The 11,060-nt window shown below is 41.5% G+C and overlaps 1 protein-coding gene across 1 annotated transcript in view; it reads left to right on the top strand.

Annotated features, from left to right (window-relative positions):
* The first annotated feature begins 16 nt into the window (after positions 1 to 16).
* Positions 17 to 11,060, top strand: part of LOC123967241 (anoctamin-10-like) — a 34,909-nt gene continuing 23,865 nt past the window's right edge. Inside the window, exons 1-9 of the mRNA XM_046043298.1 lie at positions 17 to 265; positions 1,612 to 1,731; positions 2,082 to 2,266; positions 2,473 to 2,857; positions 3,587 to 3,642; positions 3,758 to 3,832; positions 4,032 to 4,220; positions 4,346 to 4,537; positions 4,898 to 5,023. Of these exons, the coding sequence (XP_045899254.1) occupies positions 76 to 265; positions 1,612 to 1,731; positions 2,082 to 2,266; positions 2,473 to 2,857; positions 3,587 to 3,642; positions 3,758 to 3,832; positions 4,032 to 4,220; positions 4,346 to 4,537; positions 4,898 to 5,023 (1,518 nt within the window). The 5' untranslated portion in view covers positions 17 to 75. The remainder of the gene's footprint in view (positions 266 to 1,611; positions 1,732 to 2,081; positions 2,267 to 2,472; positions 2,858 to 3,586; positions 3,643 to 3,757; positions 3,833 to 4,031; positions 4,221 to 4,345; positions 4,538 to 4,897; positions 5,024 to 11,060) is intronic.

The following is an 11,060-nucleotide window of genomic DNA, read 5'->3' as shown; positions in this document are numbered from 1 at the left end:
GCAGCTTGAAATGCCGGCCTCGCTGCCGTCCTCTGAGCTGTAGCAGTACGTCTGTTTAACACGCCTTTGTTGCGAATGTCACGGTGGCTGTGTGTTTGCTGTTTGTGTCTGATCTGCTCCGTGTCTCCAGGGGATGGGGATGACTTCCTCAGTATGGCCGAGTGTCAGTACATCATTAAACATGAGCTGGACACATTAAGAGCCAAAGATGAGACTCATGTACCCGGACACTCCCAGGTCAAGCTCTACCCCGGGAAATCTATCAGTGAGTGTCTTTCTGTTTGAAATTCGAATAGGCGGATCAGTTTAGTAATGCTTCTTGACTTATCAGCTATTGATCTCAATGGATTACACAAAAGCAGACATTTCCATCTGGTTATTTTGTCTAAAAACAGTTTCTTAATTGATTTTTCACAGTATATAAGCTACATAAACCATGATTGGAGATTTCCTTACTGCCCTAAATAGTTTAATTTAGAATTGTAATTTAAAGAAATTGAATGTCTTTGTGTTTTTGTGTGTTTGTGGGACTAAACAAGCAATTTAAAGATGTTACTTGGCACTCTGGGAACTTGTAACAGCCATTTTTCACAATTGTCCTGACATTCTGTAGACTAAGTGATGAATTGTTATTAGGATAATAATTCACAGATTAACTGAGAATGAAAATAATGCTATAATGCTGCGCTAAATGAATCCCTTAAGTAATTACTGACAATTATTGTATACATTATAAAATTGTCAACCAATTACTGAATACTGAATTTGACCGAAAATGTTTTCCTCTTTCTGTAGCAGATTATTTATTTATTTAGTTTGAGCTCGTGACTGAAGATTTCAGCAGCTTTTGTGGCACATTTTAACTCTACCTCCAGTATAAGGTCAAGTATCTTAGTAGTAGTGAAATATTAAAGTTGCATGAAAAAGATGGCAGCCTCCACCTCTGACTGAACACAGCCCGTCTCCCCCACCACTGCCTCTGTACCTCCCTCTCTCCCTTTGTCTCTCTCCCTCTCTCTGCGGCTGCAGTATGGAAACAATAAATATGCAAATGCGGTGAAATATTCCCAAAGCGAGATAAGGAAGCAATGAACTTGCGGTGGAGATAGGGTGCCTCTATTCAGCGCCTGTGTTTGACAAACCCGCGTTAAAGCAGAATGTAATCATTTTCGACAAATGATGCACTCAAGAAATGGCAGATGAAATGATAGAGCTTTCATGTACTTGTATTTAGTCACTCTGTATTAGACAATAGGAATTACTGCCATAGACGGAGCACTGTGTACAATGGGCTGGCTCCCAGCTATTGTTTGCCTGTCCTTGTTTTAGAAAATTAAGCTGCATGTTTATTTGGCTGGGAAAGTGAGTTCAAAAGTGATGAGGGTGGGGGATGTTTTTTAACTCAAAAGTCAGTGAAACATCTTCCAAATGATTCTAACTTCTACTACCCAACTACCTACATATACACAACATTATTATTCTTCATGACCTGCATTGTTAAAGCAGATAAGTATGGTACGATACTTGCACCGAAGTGAATTGACTGCAGAAAAATATAGAGAAAAATGACAACACAGGAAGTAATGTGCTGTTTTTTAATTTACATATTAGTTCGCAGACTGCAGTCTAAAGGGATCCTGATCCAGATGTTTCCTCTCCATGAAAAGGAGGAACTAAAGAGACTGTCTTTCTCTTGGTACAAAAAGGTGAAGCTGTCCCTGCAGCCTCTCGGTAAGTGGAAGAAGTAACAAGTCACTCATTGTCTTTGTTAAAACCTTGTGACATACACGCACAAGATCCAGGTTATCCAGGATGAGCAGTTGCTTTGATGTACAGAGGGAATCTGTTCTGTTTTTTTCGTTGCACCTATCATTATTGCTCCTTCCATATTCTTTAATACCTCTGCCTTCACAATGATGATCATGGTGCTCAATTTGCTTTCCCGCTCAGAGTGGTTCTCAACCTTTCTGGATTTGTGTTTTTCTTCTTCACTGTACAATACTATTCCTCTGTCATATTTTTGATTGCAAGTTCTCATCAATGATACTCCCCACCACTTCCTCTCCATTCTCTATCCTCAGATGACATCAGACACTACTACGGTGAGGGTCAGGCCCTCTACTTTGGCTTCCTGGAGTACTTTACCTTTGCGCTGGTGCCTATGGCTCTCATTGGAGCGCCTTACTATCTGTTTGACTGGGAGGACTACGACAAATATGTGGTCTTTGCTGTGTTCAACGTGGTCTGGTGCACTGTTATTCTGGAGGTATGGACAGTGATTGTACCTACTTATAAACCAGAGTCGCCCTATTCACCTGAAGTGGAACCTTAGGGGCTTAAAGAGAGGAAATTGGACTATTAAAATTATTTTTTTAAATGCAGCCAGATGAATCCCATGCGTATAATATATTAAAGCTTGAATGAATCTTGTGAAAGCTCAGTAACTGATTAGCTGAACCTTTCCTCCGCCAGTTATGGAAGCGTTGCAGCGCCTCGCTGGCCTACAGATGGGGCACGCTGAGCAGAAAGAAGGCCTTTGAAGAACCTCGGCCTGGTTTCCATGGCGTCCTCGGGTTCAACCCTGTGACGGGCCGCGAGGAGCCTCTCTACCCCAACTCCAAAAGGCAGCTGCGCATCTACCTTGTGTCCCTGCCCTTCGTCCTGCTCTGCCTCTACTTGTCCCTCTATGTCATGATGATGTACTTTCAGATGGAGGGATGGGCGCTGTCAGTCCACGACGAGGACCCCACATTCTGGACAGGAATAATGCTCTTCATCCCCAGTATTATCTACGCCGTGGTCATAGAGATTATGAACCTCATCTACAGATACGCGGCTGAGTTCCTCACTGAGTGGGGTGAGTAGTAGTGTTTTGTGTACGGTACCAAATCTGAAACAAATAGTCTATTATCCAACAGAAAGTCCATCAACAGCAGTCTTCTTAAATGTGAGAAGGACTCGCCTTCATCATTATAGTAAAGTATATATTTTTGGGTTTGGACTGTTGGTTGGACAAAACAAGAAATCTGAATATGAATTTGTGGTGGGCATTTTTGCAATTTGTGGAAACGTGATATAATAAGGGTTAATACATTAAACATGTATCAACAGTACTGTTTACTTGCAGCCCTAGATCAAAGCAATGATAATTGATTTGCAAGTATCATGTCGATTTGGTACAGTTGCAATAAGCATTTATTTCTGGGACCCAATCTTAGCTGATTTGACTTAGATTAAACTTACATCCACACACCGGTGACACTAAGGGACAGTTTACAAGTTTACAGATGCACCCCGCAGATAACCTATTGGTCACTGACTGGACTCTCCATTGTTAAAATGACATTATTGTAACACACCCATAAACTTGACATAAGGAAACATTTTGATATTTTCCTGTTTCGTTTTGGATGTCAGGCAACACAAACTAAAATGCGGATGGGGAGATTGCCTGTGACAGGCTGTAGGCTTGAATGTGTTGCTGTATCGCGCGAGTGAGGAAATGTAATGCGACTGAAAAGGATCTCTGCAGTTCATTTGTGTTACTGACATGCTCCAAATGTGTTTTCCCTCTCTGTGCGTGTAGAAAATCACAGGCTAGAGTCTTCATATCAGAATCACTTGGTCCTCAAAGTGTTAGTAGTGAGTATAAATCACACATTCTCAACATTGGCAGTTTTGTCCTTCAGTGATAAGAGAGCAGCTTTTCTTGCCAACAGCCCGCTTATCATCTCTGTCTTAACTCTTTATCCCATAGTTCAACTTCTTCAACTGTTTTGCCTCGCTGTTCTACATCGCCTTTGTCATGCAGGACATGGTGCTCCTCAGACAGGTAGGCTTACCTTCCCTCCATCCTTCTTTTATCACTTTCTGGTTTCATAACTTCCTTATTTCCTTCTCTTTTCCTTTTGTTTTTTTCTTCGGTTTCTTCTTCCTTCGCATGCTTTATTCTTTTATTCCATTATCCTTCTTTGCATTTTGTTTCTGTTTTCATCTTCTGTTCTTCTCCCTGTGTTCTTGTCTGTATCCAGAGTCTGGCCACCTTGTTGATCACCAGTCAGATCTTGAATCAGTTCATGGAGGCCTTCCTGCCCTACTGGCTCCAGAGGAGACGCAACAAGAAGATGATCCACAAAATCCGGAAGGGAAGAACTCTGGAGGACCAAGAGCTTCCTCTGGCCGATCAGGTCCGGCTGGAGGCCGACATGAGCACGTACCTGGTAGGTGCACAAGGTCTTTTCACTCCCATTTAGATAAAAACCTCGATTTCATTATTTTGCTATGCAATAATGCATTTGCGTGTGTGTGCACAGCCATATGTCTGTCTGCCTTCTCCCTCTCTCAGGGTACATTCGATGACTACCTGGAGCTGTTCCTGCTGTTTGGTTACGTCAGCCTGTTCTCCTGCGTCTACCCTCTGGCTGCTGTCCTGGTGGTTTTGAACAACATCACAGAGGTTTACTCTGATGCTTTCAAAATGTGTCGCGTCTTCAAACGACCCTTCTCTGACCCGGCAGCAAACATAGGAGTCTGGCAGGTGAGACACACGCGCTGCTAGCTTGTTTGTGATCTACTGTGTCAGTTTGGTTCAGCAAATTTTATGGATTTTGCTGATTTTTCATGACAGAAAGGAGGCAGGTTATTTATAGGAAAGGAATGGCTAAACACGTGACCTGATGTTCTTTATTGTAAGTGCACACCAAAGCAATGTTATTGAACAGCTTAAGACCAATAACAGACAGCCATATTTTCTCTTGTTGCCATAGTTCCCTTCCGTCTGAAATGAGAACAGTCTTATTTTGAACATGCTTTTTTTAACATATGTGTATATATAAACAGTGCCAGGTTTGAATTTTTGGAAACAACTTACTGAATGTTGCTGTCTCACTGTGTCCAGCTCGCATTTGAGGCCATGAGTGTGATAGCCGTTGTGACCAACTGTGCACTGATCGGCATGTCTCCACAAGTCAAGGCTTTCTTCCCCAGCTCAGAGACACAGCTCCTTTGGACAGTGGCTGTTGAGGTAATTCTCACACACACACACACACACACACACACACACAAAGACACTCACACATGTGCATGATCCCACACAGTCTGTATCTACATAGAACAGTAGGCCATCTGTGCTGTGTTTTGCAGTACATCAGTGGTATTCTGCTGTAATTGTTTTGTTATGACTTATTATAAAACAAGACTTGGCTTGTCTCATATCAGAACAGTAAAAGCACAACCAGCCTATAAGGAACAGTCCATTTGTCAGAATGAGGACTTCCAGAGCCAGTCTGCAGGATTGTTACAGGATCTGATTGAGGATCTTTCTATTTGATCAGTTTTGGCTGTATAAATACTGTGAATACTTATTTTTTGTTCACTGTAAACCACTGTGCTCTGGGTGCACTACCTACAAAACCCTTCGGTGTTCTGCATTACAACTACTGGAACCTACAATAGTATAATGACATGACAACCCAGTACATAGGTGCCCTAGTTAAAGGAGGGATGTTCAACTGTTTCACACTGATAGTCATCTCTCCACATATATCACACGCAGCACAACAGGACATAATATAAAATACTACATCAAACGTGGGGAAATCTGTGTTTCTGGCTTTTATTTTATTCAGAGCTGTTTAGGTGTCAGGCACACTGTATCACTGGCTTTACTCAGTTTAGTGAATCACTTTAGGACTTCGTGTTCTGTGCAGCCACATAATGTAGGAAGATATGAATATTAAATGAGGACATGTTAGCAGCAGAATTAAATTTTCCACTGTGGAAAAAGTTCTAGGTCAAATAGTCATTTAGGAAGGTTCCTAACTGAGTGAAATGACCCGGAAATATCAAAGTGGCAGCCGTGATAAGAGCTGGTCGAAATCTCTAAATGCTAAGGAAAGGTGCTTCAATGTCTCCTTTCTTATCTCCTTAAGGATAGGGTACCAAAGGAAAGGAGATAATGGTGTACCACAATTCCTTGCAGCATCAACATGATGTGTCCATGTTCGGAACATTGTAGTTTCACCCCAGCATTCCCAGATTTATTGACATAGATATTATTGGCACCTTATCATCGTCATTGTCCCACCTCATCTGCATTTTGGAGGGACATAGAGAAGTTTGTTTATAACAAAACAGGACACTCTATTGCAATTATGGCTATTTATTATTAAATGCATTATTAGTAAATTTAAATGTAATTATAAACTGAAATTGATTTACCTGACAAATCTTAAAATGTAAACGTAAATGACGCATAAGGCCAGATTCTCCAAGTTCTTCCCACACCTTAATATTTTTCTGGTTGAATTTACTTTGTACGTAGATACATTAACCCTTATGATGAAAAAAGTGAATGCACACTTTTGTGTTTTAAAGAATATTTTTTTTGTTGCTTCTAATTAAGGTACATTAACTTTTGATTGATCTTAATCTTTACATTTACTCATTTGGCAGACGCTTTTATCCAAAGCGACTTACATTTGAGGAACAACATACAAGCATCAACAGAGCATCAAATACAGATCTACAACTGACAATATATACTAGTAAGAGCAGCAATAAATACTAGTAAGAGCTCATAGTTCATATCACTATTCAATGGGGTAAATACCTAGGGAAGGAAGTAAGAGTTGCAATCAATACAAGATAATTGTAGGGGACATTTGTGTGTTTAGGAAAAAACTTTGTCTTCGTTCTGTCCTAATTAGTTGGGTGCAACAATGTTCTTTCAACTTACAGCTGCAAAGTGTTAAAACCGCTGTAAGAATAAAATTAAAGGTCCAGAACCTCCACACAGGTCGGTTTTTTTGTCTTTTTATTTTTATAATGATAGAATTGACAAAAGATCCAATCAGGTAAAGCAAGTGGAAACATGGAGTCATAGCCCTGCTCTATGCCTGGATATATCCTCAACCACACGGCAGTACTTGAGTGTCTGATGAAGATGTTTGCTCACTAGATGGAGCCAGAGTCCAAAGTAGATTCACACAGATCTCTGAGTGATGGAGAGAGACAGAGAGAGAGAGATGAAGAGAATAGCTGTTGGAGACTGAGGGAGGTAGAGAGAGAGATTCTGTATGCATAAGTGTGTGTGAATAATTGTTTTTTTGCGCTGTGTGTCTTCCTGTCAGCCTATCATTGTTTGGTCTTTTGTGTGTGTGTGTGTGTGTGTGTTTGTGTTAAATCCAACATTCCCTGTCCAGATTCTTCCTCTCCTGAGTCCATCTCTATTACTATTAGCATCAGCCTGCTCGTATTTTCTCTCTGTTCTATTCAGATAGCATAAACACAGACAAAAACATCACCACACACACACCCACACACACACACACACACACACCTCATGCCTCCAGAGAAAAGGCTGAAAATAACAGCACAAACAGAGAAATAGCGAGGCTGCAGTGAAAAGGGGGATAATGCAGTGTGGAGAGGTTTATTCAGGACGTTCATAGAGAAAACATTTGTATGTTTGTGCTGTCTTAACAAGCTCCTAAGGGATGCTTGTTCTAAGTCTCAGACTGTAAAACACACTGTAAAGTCCTACTGTATCTCACTGTACGGTGGGCCTCTGCTGATGCTGAGGCAGAATCTGGGTCATATTGATCATCTGCATGTTAGATTAACTGTGTGGTCTGCACACTGTTCCAGGAAAAACTGTTTTTCTTTCTTATTGTCCACCAGGATAACCTTCTGTTTAATTAAACCTCCCTTTGGTGCGAGTTACCTTTTTGGTGGGAGATAGATTGAGTTGTTTTAACTTCTCTCTGCCTCACAGGCTACTGCAGGTATGTATTTTGTTCCAGGAACCCCCATCCGGACAGCCTTTTGTCACAGTTATTGTTGTAGCATTGACTATTGACACTGTAAGGCAGAGGAGTTAGTGGTTAGAGTGAAACATATGTCTTATACAGTATATTACTAACCAGGAGCAACCAAGTGAATTAAGCTGATCCTCATTTAGCTGCAGACTCCCCGGGGGCCTTATAAAGAAAAGTCAACAGGCTCTGCTGGGAGAACCACAGGTCGGATGTACTTGTGCTGTATTGATAGCAGCCTGCAGCTTTTTACATCATTGGAGGGTTTTTTGCATTCTCAGCTTGGCCGACTGCACATTAGGATCCACAGCATGTGACAGGTCCATGTTTAAAGCTCTAAACACATGCAGAAGGTTAGTTTATAGTAATACAGCAATATAAGTCTACAGCCATGCTACCAGGTCTCTACTTGTACAAGTGGTGCACAATGGTAACACAATGCTAACATTGTTAACATGCTGATTTGCATGTATTCTGTCATATGCTAAATGTTAAAAATAACATGTTGACCCGAGGATGGTGCTAGATGAAAATTTCATCCTGAAGGGGACCAAATTTCAATCCATCTAATAGTTCAGTTCACTCAGAACTACAAATGTGAACCTCATTTTGGTGCTAGATGAAAAGTCAGAGGATCACCAAAGGCATCTTCATCCTCTGGGAGCCATATTTCCTCTGAATGTCAATCACACAAATCCATCCACTAGCTGAAAAGGTATTTCAGTCTGGACCAAAGTCAATCAACTGACTGACATTAACATGCACGAGCAACAGGGCTAGAAACAAGACTGCGTTTCAGTCATGATAGATTCTCAGTGGTCTGACTGAAATACATTTCCTGTGTTTCACATTTGGATAAATTAATTTGCATTTATATAAAACGCAAGGTATCTAAATGAAATGCCCTTCACGTTTTCTCCCTGTCTTGTTATTGCTTATCCATTCCTTCCCCACTAGCAGCAGGGCTCAGAATAGTGAAGACGGTCCCGTCCGCTCACTTTTCAGAGCTTTTCAGTAAATTTGCTGCAGACATTAAAAGGCAGATTGCCATGTAATTCATTAAGAACATTAATCCTTCTCAGAGGATCAACTCTCTCAATTTTGGACCTTTCCAGATCTTTCCCCCAGCTCCACCTTCTGGACACAGTATCAACTTTAACAGGTCCGTTGACATGAGATTTACCCAGCCTGTTTACTGTAATCAGTTTACAGACACCACTACGTTTAGTCCTGTCCTCAGGATAAACTTAATATTTTAAATCCACTGCTGATAAGTCTGTAAGAATAACAAAATCATTAATATTCTTCCATCCAACACTTTTGTGTTTGATTTAGGTTTAATCTCCAGACTGTAGGAGCTGCCAGCAGAGCTTTAGGCGTTTAGTCTTGTTGATTAAAAACTCAGCCAAGGAGGTGATAGGAAAGTCATGCACCCTTGTGCTGACAGGGAACATGCCACCTCTCATCCATCCCCACCTCCTTCAAACTGTCTCCTGGCCTGAGTAGAAATGACTTTTTATTGCAGTAGACTGCACGCTGGCCCCGGGGATGATTTTCTCTGTTTGACTTATGCTCTGCTCCTTCACCTGAATAAGGAGAGGAGGTGCTGCTCTGGCAAACACAGAAAAAAATGAGGGCAGCTCACAGCTTGTGTGAGGGTATCACTCTTTTTTTCATCTGAGTGGGTGTGTGTGATCCATCCTGCGCGTGACGGCACACTGGATCAGTTAGACCTGTCCGTGCATACGTTCGTATCTGCTCTTTGCCATACTATATACCACAAGCCTGTGGTGGAAAGCTCAGATCAAAGTGGAGATAGGAGGAGTGAAAAAGATTCAGCAAATTAAACGAAGGTAGAAACAGGGAGGAAATGCAGAAACAGTCGGGGAGGAATGGGTTGAAAGAAGAAATGATAGGTCTGAGGACTGAGAGAGAAGAAGTGAAGATGGAAAGAGAGAGAGAGAGAAAAAAGCAGTGCATGTCTGTGTGTGATGAACCTGAGTCACTAGCTGATTGTACATCTAAGCACGTTCCTCCCTGTTACCATCCAGCACATTTCCTAGAATAGAGCAAGCAGGCTATTAAAGAGAAGAGTAGAGTAATGAGAGCCAGGTTGTATAATGTTTAGTGTACCAAGGGGGAGCTACACACAAATACACACCGATATCACTTATTGACACAACATTCAATATATTATCATTGGAGAGGCACTTTTTTATCTAAAGCTGTTAACAGGACTGTGAGTGCATGCATTTTAAGAGCGGCCACCTCCGGCGGGAATAGACCGACTCACCGTGACTCTATTAGTGCTGGGCTTCAGGCGGACAGAGGACCACAAATGTGTTTTTTATCTAACATTTTCAAATTTCCCTTGTCAGGTCAGTCGTTATCTTTACAATTGTGTTAATCGTCATTTTTAAAAGAGAAAAAGAAAGATCCGAACAGTTGGGGGTTAAAATCAAATCAGTCAGCTCTCTCTTATCTTGGTTATGGGGTTGGGGTGGGGGCAGGTGGGAGGGAGGGCAGTGCCTCGTCACTTTTCTGCAGCGGTGCTATGATACCTGGGTAATTACTGTATAGGGCTTACACACATCAGTGAGCAGTAACCAGGCAACCGGCCAGCCTGCTACAGAAACAGACAGAGACTTTCTTTCAGAGTCACGGGTCTGTCTTTTATAATCTACTCATTTCAGTGCAACAGAGCAACACAGCAGGGACTCTGAGCTGTGTCTGCCCCAAAAATGAAGGAAGGCATGATCAAGACATTATGGCAAACCAAGTACAGTGAAGAATCTGTCATTTTATGTGTGAAGTGGACCACAAGCTGGTGTTATTGTATGACCAAACCTTTGGCACAAAATATCACTATTCTGTTGTGGTTTGTAGATTGCGTGGTAGAATTGCATGTTGTGGAGATGTTCAGTTGACTGTCCTAAACCAAAACCAACAGCACAAGTGTTTGTCCATCAGTGCCAAAAAACCTGAATGTCTTTGGACGAGCACACTGAACTGATCTGCACTTAACACAAGTCAAATTCATACAACTAACAATCAAGGATGTCTTTTAAAGCTGCAAGACAGAAACCCAAACGTTCTAACTGTAAAAACTAAGCATTTCAAAAGTGGGAGTTAGGGCACTGCTCTGTATTTGTAAAGATTTTATTAGTGAAACATATTTTTTCAGACTCTCAGACCTTTACTGCTTGATTCCACCTGACACGACTGCGTCACGCTGATCGTGGCCAT

The sequence above is a fragment of the Micropterus dolomieu genome, unplaced genomic scaffold (assembly GCF_021292245.1).
Source record: "Micropterus dolomieu isolate WLL.071019.BEF.003 ecotype Adirondacks unplaced genomic scaffold, ASM2129224v1 scaffold_178, whole genome shotgun sequence".
NCBI lineage: Eukaryota > Metazoa > Chordata > Actinopteri > Centrarchiformes > Centrarchidae > Micropterus > Micropterus dolomieu.
The sequence above is the reverse complement of the archived record's forward strand: the minus strand, read 5'-3'. Positions and strand labels throughout refer to the sequence as shown.